The sequence below is a fragment of the Penicillium odoratum genome (genome assembly GCF_028828045.1).
Source record: "Penicillium odoratum strain IBT 22623 chromosome Unknown utg000001l_segment0_segment0, whole genome shotgun sequence".
Classification (NCBI taxonomy): Eukaryota; Fungi; Ascomycota; class Eurotiomycetes; order Eurotiales; family Aspergillaceae; genus Penicillium; species Penicillium odoratum.
Genome location: NW_026643143.1, coordinates 4,280,369 through 4,294,921, shown reverse-complemented (window position 1 = coordinate 4,294,921; position 14,553 = coordinate 4,280,369). Strand labels below are relative to the sequence as shown.

At 50.7% G+C, this 14,553-nt stretch overlaps 2 protein-coding genes across 2 annotated transcripts; both read right to left on the bottom strand.

The window, feature by feature from the left end:
• Window positions 1-369: 369 nt before the first annotated feature.
• N7520_001615 (uncharacterized protein) lies at window positions 370-758 on the bottom strand (the record flags this gene model as incomplete). The annotated part of the gene is made up of 2 exons (XM_057135550.1): window positions 370-389; window positions 434-758. The coding sequence occupies 2 exons, from the start codon at window positions 756-758 to the stop codon at window positions 370-372; spliced, it is 345 nt and encodes a 114-aa protein (XP_057001486.1).
• Window positions 759-1,188: 430 nt separating this feature from the next.
• N7520_001614 (uncharacterized protein) lies at window positions 1,189-2,851 on the bottom strand (the record flags this gene model as incomplete). The annotated part of the gene is made up of 2 exons (XM_057135549.1): window positions 1,189-2,261; window positions 2,458-2,851. 2 exons carry the CDS (start codon window positions 2,849-2,851, stop codon window positions 1,189-1,191), a joined length of 1,467 nt encoding a protein of 488 aa, XP_057001485.1.
• Between the last annotated feature and the right edge of the window lie 11,702 nt (window positions 2,852-14,553).

The window sequence follows — 14,553 nt, the reverse complement described above, 5'->3', positions numbered from 1 at the left end:
CAAGGGATACAGAACTAAGAGAAAAGGGGTCTCCGGAGGAAAGGGTTGCTCTGTGACTATCAGACCAAAGGGGTGTTACGGACCCACTACGGAGGGATCTCCCAGGAGCAGTTACGGGCCAATCAGTTGGCGATCGGACCATTTGGGCGATCGGCCAAAATGGGCACAAGGCAGTTGGTGCCTGGGGCACCAACGGGAGCCATATCTGGCATACAACTAACCGCATGAAAGAATACCGTAATTATAGGTCCCGTCGTTGGGCAAATCGTACACCCTACGAACAAAATTGAGGGATTAAAGGACATAATTCCAACCAAACACAAAAATGACGAGGCCACCCAAATTATTTCATAAATAGAGTTCGCTTTCTTAACGCTTTCGACCCAGCGCTGAATAGCTTGTACGAACCGTCGAGCAATACCCATTTTCATACCTTTGCCAATTAAGAGCTCCGGGTCTTGATCCTGACAGACCTGCCTAAGATCAAGGCCATTCTCGAGTATTAGAACACAGACTTGTCGAAATGCAGCCTTAAGGGTGTCATCAGTTGCATTAATCACCTGCCACTCACTATTCCTTGACCGCTTCATCTCTGGGCCCAGAATATCGAGTGAGCTGAGAATCTTCCGGTGAGTATCCGTCTGGGTGGCAGGATTATCTAACCCAGTGGCAGCAAACTGTGATGGATGGACATTGATATTGATAGGAGGATAGGGTATTCCGTTTCCGATAATATATCCTCCGTTGCTACTGGTCATCTCCAGTCTATGCTATTCTTACATATACAGCTCTTCGCGAACTATTTCTGGCACATCCTTATGGCCGTCTAACGCCCCACCTTTTTCGACATAAGCGACGAGGCGCTTTAGATGGTGGGTTTCCAGTTAGGAGTGCTTTTTCCCCTCTGGATCCACCCAGCAATAGGGCTGAGGGACAAGTTATAGAATCGCATCGCATTAGATTACAGACGACGACTAAAGGTACCGTCTCACTCCCTTATTTCTGATGGTAGTACTCCAGTAGACTTGGATTGCGCCGGGGCTTCTTCCCGGGTATCGGCCTGAAAATAACCTCAACACCTCTGACCATGGTCGTTGCTCGGTACTTCTTAGTTGCCGCAGGTATTCGACCTCTTCAGGAGACCATGGCAAGCGCCTCCTGGATTTTTGTTGAGTTTTGCTGCGATCTTCACGATATGATGAGTGTCGTGGCAGTCGTGGCGCTTTTGGTTGAACATCCGGCTTTATCCTCACAAGCTGGAGTTACTTCTCTTTCATGACGTTTGCTGCGTCCTATCTGTCGCGGTTTTGCGCTGTTCAAGAACTCTTCAGGGCGCGAAGAGTGCTCAGGAGGTGTCTCAGAGGGTGATGGTGTAGAAGGACTATGAGAAATCTCTGGCAGGAACGTCATGAAATAGACATGCCGAGGACCGTGAGCTTGGATACGAAGAACTCCGCGGCCGAAAATCTCTTGAGATTTATCCAAAGTGACAGCCAAACCACCCCCTAGGGCCGGTTGAGACTGACTAGTGCTTTTCCCGACGCTATCTTTTCTCGGGGCTAAGACGATTCCCTGTACCCTCTTTGGTCTTCCCCGTGGGCGCCCCTTTGCCTTGAGATTCGATCCACCTGAAACTGTTGACGTCAAAGTCTGCTTTTTTAGATCATTATCGAGATTGCTGTTTTCAGTTTCGCTGTCGCCTGAGTGGCTACAACTTCGGGCTCTGGTTGGGGGGTGATTCCTGGTCCTTGCCACTAATTCATCGTCTCGACGAGCTGGAATAATAACGGAAACAGAAGGTAATGTGGATTTTGCTATTCGTCGCGGACGAAGGCAAGGCTTGCTTGCCATCGTAGTTAGCGATTGCTTAGCCCCGCGAATTTGAAGTCCGAGACGTGAGGAGTCAGAGGTTTGGCTCTCAGTAGATCTGCCTTTGGTATCCTTATCCGAAATAGTCTGGCTGATCGACGGTTCATCAGCCTCACCAATTTGTATTGTTGTTACCCTATCCTCCGGGACTGCCACCCGATCTCCATGGATTTCGGGCCCAAAGTTGGCATCGTCTACTGCGGATCCGTCTTGCATAATGGTGCCAATTCTAGGTCGTGCTGGCAAATCTGGGGAAGGTGATGGCAAGACACGCGGGCAGCTCAAGCTGACTTCGGGCGGAGCAGGGCTTTTATCAGTCTGATCACAAGTCCCTGGCGATGATATGCTGCCTTGATTCCAACTCAGCAAATCAGCCGGGGTAACAGGTGGGCCTAGTATAGGTTAGGTAAATAAATTGAAAAATAAAATAACAGATGTCCCTACCTGGATGATGCAATTGCGGTTCTGCTCGGATCAGATCCGTATCTCCACCACCCCGAGGCTCTCCTGAAGGGGATTTTTCGAGATAATCTAATAGATAAACTAGTTGAGCTCGATCGCCGCAGCTCGGCAATGGGTCCAACATACCAGTATTCAAGCAAGTGCGGTCACTTTGAGGCGCATCGGTATGACATTCCTCTCGGAGTCCTGAGTCGAGGTGCATATTAAAGTCTGTCCCAAGCGTGGCTTGGCTGCTTTGCGCCATAGCTGCCTCTATCTCGGTATCGAATTCACTGCCTGCACTTGCATCCAAATTTCCCCTCACATTAACAAGGAATTCTCGAGATACATTGGCGCTAGGACTAGATGCGGAGTTGAAGGACGTTTCATGAAAATTTGGGCTCGGCGGGAGGACATGCGGAAGCGTTTGCGGAGCCACCGAGGCATTATAGGCCCTCCAGCAGGAATCAGGGAAGGCACGTGAGGAGGGTTTTGCAGCGGGATGAGAGTAAAAGTTGATGTTGTCAAGGCTAACGTGCATGGCGGCCAGAATCACCAAATACCAAATGAAATATGCTGGACAGCGAAATGGAACGGGAGCGCGGGTGAGTTATAAATGATCCGAAATCACTCTATGTGAAATTTTCATACACCAACGTGACCCAGGTCCGAGGCTGACGCTAGAAAACGAACCAATCCCGTTCCATATGATATTGGCATCACTCATTTGGTTTCCCGGCAAATCAAGGTTGACCAGTCAAACATCAAGAGTAGCAACACAATGCGCATCGCATAGGAATAGTCATCACAACCCGTGCCGGACCATCCTAGTTAGATTTTACATCATGGGGATAACAAATCAGTTTGAACCAACCGGATCTTTTCGTAGCAAGTTTTATGGAGTCGTCTGGGCGTTCAGAAGTTCCGATGGGCTGGCTGCCAATGACCACATCGGACAAGCCTGTCCAGCGGGCTGCATGTAGACAGAGTGCACGGTAAAGTTACATGAGGCATTTCCGCCATTGGGTATCTCGCTGCGGCTGAGAAGGTGCAGGCACTGCGCCCTCGTCGGCAGGTCATCACCTCGCCTCGAGAATGAGACCTGGCTCCAGCGGGGGCTGTCGGATGGGAGTAGCACACATGAGGCAATTCTGCCATTGGCTCTCAAATTTTACTGATCAGATGCAGACACATCGATACGTCATCTTAGTACGCTTGGAATGAGACATGGGGCCCTGCGCAGATTTTTGATGAACGCCTTGGGCGTGTTGGAACGGAGCGTGCGCAGGCGAGAGCACCAATGACAAGTGGACGGCACGCCAGTCAAACTGGCTGAAATACGCCACAAGGTCTCTCTCACCCTCTAAAAACAGAGATCAGCGACTCACACTACCAAGTTGGTGCAAGCAAGCGTCCTTCAGATGCGGCAAAAGTGGGGAGGGAAGGGGGCCTGAGAACGCCTTTTGGGACCGTCATCTCCGATGCATCTCCGATGTGGCAGGGGTCCGGAGCAGTGGCGTCCGAGCGCAGGTTGCCAGACTGGACGAGGAGGATCCGGACGTGGGAAGAAAAGGTCGTCGAGCGACGCACCGGCTAGATTATATAGTCCATGAAGACCGGCTAAGGCGGAGACGGGCGGCAATTCCCGTTGGGGCATAGCTTCGCACACCATGCCTAATCTGGGTGTTGCTAAACCGGATCTGGCCGGCACGGGACGGGCGCTAAACCAAACGCAGGGGGTTGCCGGAAACGGCGACGTTCTGGTAAATGCGACTTGTACTTCATCTTTTATCCGATTGGTTGCATGTATCTGGCAGAATCCTAGTGATTGACAGTTATTGATCCAACGCGACGGCAAAGGCGGTAAGGTCGTTCCAGACGCGGGGGCAGGATTGTTTACGCGACGTCCCGCGGAGTTGGTCCGCACATGACACTGGCCTTTGCAATAAGTCAGTCGACATCAGTCGAGAAGACCTCCTCACAGCTCTTCATACTCGACTTTGCTTAATCCTCTGCTCATGCTGGTGGCTTCCGGTTGACAATGCAGCCCATGTATTGGTGGCTCTCCCGGTCTCCAAGTTTGAGTCAAGCAATGCTCGCTCTAGTCCACTCTTAAAGATCGCTTCGAATCTCTCTCTCTCTCTCTCTCTCTCTCTTGAGTTCTATGACAGCTGTAGCCGACTGGAAAGGCCATGAAGCATACCTCGAGCAGATGTATCTGATTTCCTCTCAGCTCATGGCCGACTTTCACCGCCACTTCCACGAGCCCATTCCCACATATCAATGCCCACAAGACCAATGCCCACAAGACCAATGCCCACAAGACCAATGCCCACAAGACTAATGCCCACAAAACCAATGCCCACAAGACCAATGCCCACGAGCCCAAATCCCACGAGCCAACTCCCACAAGCCAACCCCCACAAGACCGACTCCCACAAGACCGACTCCAGCCAAGGCACTAACTTGAGCCAGATAACCGTGGCGGGGCACACGTTAGCAAAAAAGTCAAAAAAGAGACTCTTGACTTACGTTTATCCGATGACTGATCAGCGTTTTGACGGGCGATTGAAAATTGGATGACGGGTGCAGAATTCAAATCGAATAAACTCATTTTGGCACTGCCCAATCACCAAGGTGACCCTTTGGAAAGTCTGGCAAAAGAGCCAATGCTCATTGTTTGGGCTTGAAGGCAAAGGATATTTGTGATGATCCCCGCTTCAGTCTACATAATGAAAGATGCTCATGTTGGTAGCGGGAGAACCAAGGGCTCCAGGAGTCCCTAGGATATAGATTGGTCGCCATTGATCACCCGGCCACCCATTTGTAGTGTGAGGGCGGTCTTCATAATTGGCGTCTCGGCTGAAAGTAGGACACTGATACCCCCAAGTTGTCGGGATTGGCGAGGGATACTCGGTGTCGGCATTTGACATTGAGGCGCTAAATGCCATTTTACCGCAGTCGATCTTATGTTTTCGAGCTTGGGCGCCGAGTTCAAGGCGACATACCCGTCACATGGTACTTTCAACTGGGGAGCTCACTTTTCTCGCCTCAATGGGTTGGCCGCACTACCGGGACTATCTGGGAGGTTGCCTGATCAAGCGTCCGGTAGTCGCGCCCATTTCGGAGTAGTCTGATAAAGAGCACCGTCTGGTACTGTACTGCTCGTTCATGTCGGTTCAGGATGTTCATGGAATGAGAGGCGGTTCGTTGGAGCAATTCGAGCGTTTGCACCGTGTGCCGTCGAGTTGATCCCACTTGGCAAGTGACTCTCAAAAGTTGTTAGCATACATCCAGCTCAATGAAGTTCACTCACACTTTATCATCCTCGACCTCACAACTCATCTGTCCGTATATATATTGCTCAACAATAGCTCTTTGTCCGTGGCGGAATGGGTTTGTGGACTTGTCTGGCACATTGATTCTTTTCTCAACTCTCGCGAAACATCGTCGACGTTGCCTTGATCCAAGATGGGCTGGAAGGTGGCATTCCATCGTAGCCTGAAGCTTTCATGATTCGCCCGCAGTGTGCCCTGAAGGCATGTCCTACTGGGCACGGTATTAGTGACTGGATCAGGAAACGACTTCTGACTCACCTTGCCAGGTACCGGCTGACAGTTGTACCACCCTTGTAGTATTGACCTGAGGTGGTTGAGTATGGATTGGGCTGGTCGCAAGTTCGGTGTTCAGTGTATTCTGGTATGGTATTGGCTGGCCGGGACATAGCTGCAAAAGACAAATTGCTCATGCTGTCATACTTGAAAGAAGCCTAGAGAGGCAAAGTTCGGTCGGCTTGGTGGCCAGGCTCAAAGGTGGCATACGTGCGGGATATGGTGATGCGGTTGAGACTTGTGACCTTGGCCCTCGCTGATAGACGTGAGTGATGGCGAAACATCAACGGGTAACGGAGCTAGATGCCTTCATCGGTCGGGGGGAGGTGTATGATCTGTGTCAGTAAATAACGAGCACCGGCACCAACGATCAAAGCCGAGGAACTTATCTTGGGTATTAGGGATCTGTGAAAACAGGGAGGGCCCTCCAGCAAATGATGCAATGCTCAGTTTGCGGGCTCGCAGATGCATGTCGTTGCTATCCCTCTCGCGGCGATGACGAGCGCTGTATTAACGGATCTACCCACAAACGCTTCTAGTACGCCACGCAGAACGGTTCGAATGACTTGTTTGGCCCAATGGTAGCACCCAGCTGTAAAGTTCAACATGCGCTGCATAATGGTTTCCAATGGAGATGCCTCGCGCTGTCGAGAGAGCCAGGACAGTTCATCTTGATTAAGATGCAATGCAAGGTCAATTGTGATACAGAGCACTGTGACCGCAGGGGTTGGGGGTGACGGTCGCTTCATTCACGTGCAGCAGGATCGCGTGAAGGTGGCTATTTCGCTGGCATCATTTCTGCAGAGAGTGAATGGACGATATGAATGAGCCTGCAATCTACTCTTCCAGCCGCATTTGCTTCAGAAGAATCACTGTCGTCGACAGCGATGACTCTCTACTGTCTGGTGACAAAGGCTTCCGCCAGACTTGACAAAGGCAGGGAGAGAATAACAGAAAGCGACAGGCCTTGTGGCAGATCTGAATGCTCCATAGCCATCTTGTTGGACTGGTCCATGGCGATCGACGCCTGTCCCGGAAAGCAAGATTCGTCCACCACCGGATAGACTTCTGGCATTCTTCTGACTCACACGCTTTCCAAATGAGGAAGCCAGCTCCCCGGTGAAAGGGTTCCTCGATACCCAAGATTATCAGACTTAGACTTTATCACCTCACCAAGTATTGTGCGTTCTCGGTCGGTATATTGGTCGCATGGCTGCCTCAACTTCCCAAGGGTGTGGAGTAGGAGCTGGTGTTCTCAGTCGGCATCAAGGGGTAAAGTGAAAAGGTGGAGCGATCTAGCAATATAAATCACGTTGATTTTCTTCGAAACAGTTTCCAAAGCGCGATACATCGCTTTTGACCAAAGGTGACGCCGGCGCAAGACGCGTGCAAATCTCGCAGCGTCTTGGCTAGTGGCCCTGCAAGATGGTTAGCATGTGTCTGATAATGAGGGTTCACTCACGGTCTTTTTCATCTAGTCTCACACTGCACCTACGACGGACGACACTGCCAAGACAGTGAAAGAGTCGTCTTGCAAAGACAAGTCTCAAGTTCAACCGACCCAACGCATCTTCCGTCTTTTAGGTCCATGAGGTCGGTTTGGTCTGTCTGTTCTCCAGCCACGATCATGGCTGACGATGAATGGGTGGTGATGGGGCAGAAGCACCGAGCAGGCGTACTTATTTCAACAAACGTTCAACCGCACGAGACCTGTGGCCGCGATGGCGTGCACAAGTAGCCTTGCTTGAGACACTATCAGAACATTGAACCATAAAGAATAACGGTGACATGTGCATGGGAAGAGCTCGAGGATGGCGGTGTTCGATACTCAGAGGTCTCGCCGATGATCTCGCTGGAGGCACTGTTTGACAAGCACATGACAGCAGTGGAACCAAAGTTGGTCTCATGAGGATTTGTTATCGGTGTGACTGGCAGGTAGTTGTATAACCTTGAAGTGCTGGCCTGGGGCTATCGTTTAGACCTGGCTGGTCGTAACATTGGGAGTTTCAGCACTGGCCAACGGATATGGGGCTGATAAGGGACTTACCTGCGGGATGCCTCGCTTGCACTCTTGTGGTCAAGAAGCTAGTCAGAAGTCACACTATTAGCTCAACTCGACAAGGCACATGAGTACAGAACTCACCAAAGGATTGTCGCCAGTCAAGGCTCAAGCTCTGGCCCGCGGGCACGAAGACGGGCACAGTGGAGTGAACCACCAGTGGGAAGGGAGAGGCAGGTGACTTGGTGGCTTCTGTGTACACCGAGGATGTCAGTCACAGCGAATACTTGGGGTCAAAGAAAAGTGACCCATCATCTGCTGTAGCAGGGCGCCTTGGTTTCAGCTTGGAGGAACTCGTCAGATATGGTAAGGAAGATGATTATTTTGACAGAGAATGTGGGAAGGAGGCCATATTTATAGGTCTCTTGACAGGTCTTGTTACCGCCCGCTTGTACTACCGCGGTGAAATCTTTTTGATCTGTCGATTTCTGGAGGGCTATTGTTTTCGGGGGCATCGAAGTTGCCTGTGCAAAGTCAGGCTTGTTGAACTTCGGCTTATTGAGGTGACGGGCGAGAGAATATCCAAGTGCAGGCCGGTGAAAAATGAACGGTCATGTCAAGGGTGAATTATGCCCTCAAGTCAATTTCTGAAATGTTCAAATAATAATAAATGATTAAAAAAATATTTTCATTTTTAATTATTATTTGTCTGAAGAGCGTTGATCAACGTTCAACCTTGTCTCAACGACCGTACTTTCAACAGTTGAAACGGTGGGCAGCGATCATCGCTCCACTGCGACAGCATGCACCTTTATCACCATCATCTGAATTTCAGCATTGGCTGTTGATTTCAAACAGAAGCCGACGATCATGCTGTGTTCTGAGGAAGTGGCCTCACTTGTTGATGATCGAATTTTCAGGGTCTAAGCCATCGCCCACTAAAAAGATTTCCACTGAATAGAATGCAGCCATGCCAATTGACTGTAGTAATACGGCTCTTACTTTGACTCGTCCGGGACAACACACATCGATGATTGACACCATAAGCCGGGCTTAGGTCACTGCTAGTCGTCAGATCCAGAGAGCCTTTATGTTGATCTACTGAGCTGAAAGTTCAAGTGGCGCCCAATGACTATAGTTCTATACCTGATGTTTGTCTATGCTGCTTTTCGGGACTCACATTATAAGAACGTAAAAGTCCGATTTTCACACTTTTCATTGGTACAGACATGCCGATCGAAAACCAGAATCTTTTCCAATTTATCAAGGCAAGAGAGATGAAACCGAACCAATCTGGATGCATAAAGAGCTAGGGGCGCAAATATTTCCCAGGGGCATTCACGAGCTTTCTGAAGAACTTGGTCTCTCCCACATGGAAAGTGGAGCTGTTCGAGCCCCCAGCAAATCTAATTCACTGCGGATTCTCGTATTTCATGTCCTTATTGGCGCGAAGAGGTGACTGCAGGTATATTGGAGGCTGGGACAAAACCTCGCCAGCACAGGCAATTTCAAAAAGGGGACAGATCAAGAAGGAAGGCGGTCCACAAAGGCTCATAGCTATTTGATGCTGGGTGAGGGGAATTTGATAGCGTATGGTCACTCCGATTTCCAGCAGCCACTGAAGGGACTGGTCAGGCAGAGTGGTGAATGCCAAAGAGAGTTTGTGCAAATCACCTGTCTCTAATCTGATCCATCGATCCCCGTATGTATTTTCGTCGAGCTTGGATTCACATGGAGGAAAAAACGCCTGGAGGCATAGATTAGATTAGATGATACTGGCGAAGATTGGCTTAGGCGACTGACGCAGCCGAAATATGTGGATTTCTCTACAGCCAGGTCCAGCGGAGGCAATTCCACACAATCATAGGTTTTGGTAGTCATTTCAGCTTCCACACTTAGTGCAGCGGTGGTTTTTGAGATCGGAGCGCAGGGGGAAGGACCATGAATTTATAATTTCAAGTGACGAGATGGAAGTGATAAGCAACAGTAAGGCCTAGCGTACAAAGCAAGATGGAGACTTGGTGAACCAAAATCAGTCGCAGACCACCAAAGACCTATCCCATGTAAGGTTTGGTAGGTGCGAGGATCATCTTGACCGGTTCTGGGAGCTGTAGCGCTCCTAGGACGCTCACTGAAGATCCCAGAACCAGGGTTGTGGTTTCGGGGATCCAGGCGAGGTGTCTTTGGGGCGGATACTATGGTTTCACGTGTAGACTTCTGTCCCAAGCAGCTTCTTACTGCGAATCTATTCAGTGGTCCCAAGGAACCGCCGAAACACTTCCTGGGTCGCCCGGCCAATACATCACGACGATCTATCTGCTCGGCATCTCTTGATATAGCTGGCCAAGTTATCTACAGGATATTTAAGGGCAAGAAGACCCGGAGGTAGCTTTCAATGCCTATGCCATTTTTCTTCACCATCTCCGCACAGCAGATATCAGCCACAGCCATGACTTCACAGAGCGCGGAGACCGACCCTTCTTTCGCTGCCTTTCCGCCTCCAGACAACTATCAATTCGTGCGCAACCAGTGGATACCGCAGACGGATCATACCCCCCGCCCCAAGTGGTTCGAACTTCTTAAGCAGATCGAAGTTGAACATGTTCGTTGGACGAAGGCGGATGACAACTTGGTGACAGGCTTAGAAAAGCTACATCAAGGATCAAAATCTACATGAAGCTCACCAGCGTATCAAGCAGCTTCAGAAAGACGTCGACGATTGGAAGAAAATTGCGCTACAGATACCGGACTGGGAAGGTCGCATAGCAAAATGCGAGCAACATATGGCCGTCTGTCAAATACCACCGAGCGGAAGTGTCCAATCTACGCTGGGCTCAAACGCCAGTCTCCCAACAGAAGAGAAAAGACCTGGCCCCCCTCTTAGGCGGTCGGGTCGGTCAACGAGCTGGAAGGTGGGACTTCCGCCAAGTCGGCGATCCCCGAGACAAGTACAGCAACCATCAAAGGAGCAAAAGCCACGACTTGACCGACGGGCTTGAGCCGCGTGCCCGCTTCTGGTGTTTTGTTCAATGCCGCATTCTCTAGCGCATGTTTAATATAGGCTCTATCGATGTGTTGAGGTTGTTGTCAATTCTGATGCTCCCGCAATGTTCGTTTGTGTTGATTGTCATTTTGCACGTCGCTAGTTGTGTAATCGGACCTTTTTACGTCACTGCCTATCATAATCTATGCTTGCCCTTCTAGTAATCCCACCAAAAGTATTAAGAAAAGAACATCAAAGATAGGCACAATCAATTTATTCTGCAGCAAGAGTAGCCTATGGTGGGATTGTGGCGTTGGAGATGGGGCTGCTGCAGATCGAATACAAGATCCGATACGTCTGGCTGACTATAAGCCGCCTTCATTGATTTTCTGCCGAACCCACCTTTGGTGATTGGAACTCTGGCCCCCCACCGCCAGCTGGTCACCCTGCCAGGATCGTCTATTATTGACCAGCGTTTCTCCTGAAAGCCGCCTAGTCTGCTCCGGGGCGTTACGCGTGTCTGATAAGGGAGCGGGCATCCAAGCGGGCTCAGAGTCTGTACCAGTCTCGGCTGAAGTTGTTGCGGATGTTGCAGGGTCGGGCGGATCGTCTGTCCACCACGGGCAAGAAGGTTCAAGGTCCAGGTCAATCAGCCGGACATGACCACTCGCTCCGGTGTGGATGATATGATGTACAGCTGCACGTATTGGATCGCTTGCGCAAACTGGGATCAATCAGCGTTGACGTAACCTCAAAAGGAAATGCTGGTGGACACTTACCTGAAACCGCGGTCGTTCCGCTTGTACTGTCCAGCAGGTGCGCCAAATCCTTGGCAATGCTGATAGCTTCAAAACGGTACTTCAAACGCGTGCGGTTGCGATAACGAAGTTGATCCACGGGTCGAGCGCCTAGGATGTGTGTAGTTAATTGCAGGATCTGCTGTTAAATTAGCCCCACCCCCTTGTTTGTTTAGCACGAAGAGCTTCACTCACATCAAACCCCCGGTCGTCTCGATGCCCATGTTCGGGACAATCGTCTCGGTCAAACATCCGGTCGAGTTCAAGAATCTGCGAGATCTCATCCCCGACCCAGTAGGGATGGTCTTTTTTGATCAGCACAACAACGCACAGCATTTAGAACAAGGAAACACATACTGAAATCCTTCAGTTCAACTTGCCACACCACTTCTAGCCGTCGCACTGTGTTCCTCCGGCTTCGGCTTTCTTGGACGAGATGCCGCATGAACGGCAACGCGCGGAAAAGTCCAACCCCTTCCAGTACAAAAATGACAGTTCCGTACTGGCCCAGGGGAGGCGAGTGACCGTAGGGGCCCAGCACGCATATCGGAAAATGGATTGTCTCATGCGCGCGATCTGCAGCACGTGCGATACGTTTCGTCATGCCTAGTCGAGGCCGGGTGACTATTCGTATTACGCGGGTTGTTCGTGTTTCTGATGTGGTTTGCACGGTATCCACCGAAGCCACGTAAAATGCAGGAAGCAGCAAGCATGCTCTGAATCCCCAGTGCGGTGCCCAGAGCTGTACGTACTGCCCCGGACGAGCCGCCCAGTCCATCGGGACCGCGATATCAAGCCATAAGAGCCGATTCGAAGACCGCGCGACGGCTTGTCGGGAGGTGATTCGCCACGACCTGTGGTGCCACATAGTGTGCAGGCACGTCGCGATAGTCCAGACCAATCCAGCGCAAATCCCTCCTAGCAGCACCCAACGGTAGAAAGACCCCCGGTCAATCAAATGATACATCAGAGCGCCCATTGCAATTCTGGCGAGGATATGGTGGGTTTTGAGGCCAAGTTGAGGCCAGCGTCGCAGTATCGCAGCAAGCGTCCAAGGTAAGATCGAGACAAGACTGCATCCGGCCTGTGTCATGCGAGTCAGTTCCAGTCAGATGTGTTGCGGGGAACTTGGGAGGCTGCCGTTGTGGCCCGTTTCACGTACCAGGAGTGGAATGATGAGGGAACTTCCAAAGAGAGTATTTCGAGCAACTGTGCCCACGATAGACCCATGAACTAGGCAATGTAGCACGCACATGCGACCCAGCCACCGATGGGCCCATTGAAAGGTTGCGCGTTCGACACGGTAGACGTGGGCTGGGAGATCGATGCTCAACCCGGAGCAGAGGGGAACAAGATGGGTCACTGCTAATCGTGCCGCTCGCTTCTGCACGTCCGCCCAGCTCTGAGTATGAAGGGTGGCCGCAATGATGTTGGCGATGACCAAGGCAGCAAGTACACCACCCTGCACGTATGACGGAACGTCGAGCCACTGGAGCACAGTCGGGGTCGGCGCTTGGAAAAAACGTCTCCACGGTACTGCGCGATACAGCCGGAGGGGTACATGGCCGAAGCGGCGACCAAAGATGTAGCAGACCCAGCATATCACTGCGAGAAGCCCACACAGCGCGAACCTGTCTGCAATGGAAGTCTTGGCCAGCCATTCCATGAAGTTTGACGCAAGAGGCATGCTCTGATCTCGGGTAGTATTGAGCCTCGCAGGTCTTCCTTTATTCTTCCGTCGGTAGCCTGAACAATGCTAGCGTGAGCTATTGATGGGTGGCCATATAATGGAGTGAGAATGATGTTGGTGAGCAAGATCAAGGCTTTTCTCATGTCCACTGGGCTGATGAACATTCGTTAGCCGTTATTGACTATCGGCATAATATTGTCGACGGCAGAAAATAAGTCATCTCGGTATTCCAAAGGTGCCTCCTGTATCAGTTCGTTCAGTGATCAACACCTACTTCAGTCATGGGAAAAAGTACGACTTGGAATCCCAAGTTTCAACAGTTGAACTTGTCCAAAATCCTGAGACCCAGCCTCAGATATCGCATCGCCACTCGTCGGACTTGTCGCGTCTTTCATTGTCGAGAGAATAAAGGTAACAGTAGCCAAACACGGCGAAATGTGATAGCAGCTTTGCCTCATCAACGCAACCGAGCGGCATTTCTTGCGCATGTCGCCCGCTCAGCAGGTAGCCCTTATGCTGAGTTTCGAAAGCACCTGTCCCACAATTTTGCCCCTTGCTCCTAAAGTTTTACCTCTAGGAGCAGATAAGTTGTTCCTGGGAGCTATCCAACTCCCGGGATTCATACTGTGTGGATCAGAGGATGCCAATCAAGAATCGAAATGCGAGCACGTACCAGGACCGGGAAAGCCAAATGATTGGCGTCAATATATGCATCGTGCCCATACGACCTTTGCTTCTTTCTACCATATAAGAGCGTAATGGCGCTTTTTGAATCTGGTATTCCATGATTCTCCCGCCTTGTTCGCTGTAAAAGACTGTCCACCAACCAGCAAGTATACTTATCAATTACGCTGTGCATCTTACCCCGGGTTTTTAGCGCATATGTTTCTGTCACTACCAGATATGACACCGTTTCGCCAATCCCGTCGATCCTGTGTACCTTGCTATATTTCAAAATTAAGATGCGATCGTGATCTGCCTTCTTGCCAGTCTTGCGTCAGACGTGGTCAGCCTGACAAGTGTGTATACGATGAGAGCCAGCGACGATTGAGACGATTGGGAAAGCGCAGAGATCTTCGGTCAAATGACATTCCGACACAATCCGAAGAGCTACTCAAATGTGAGTCAGAGACCCACCAGAATCACAGTGAAAGAACAAAGCT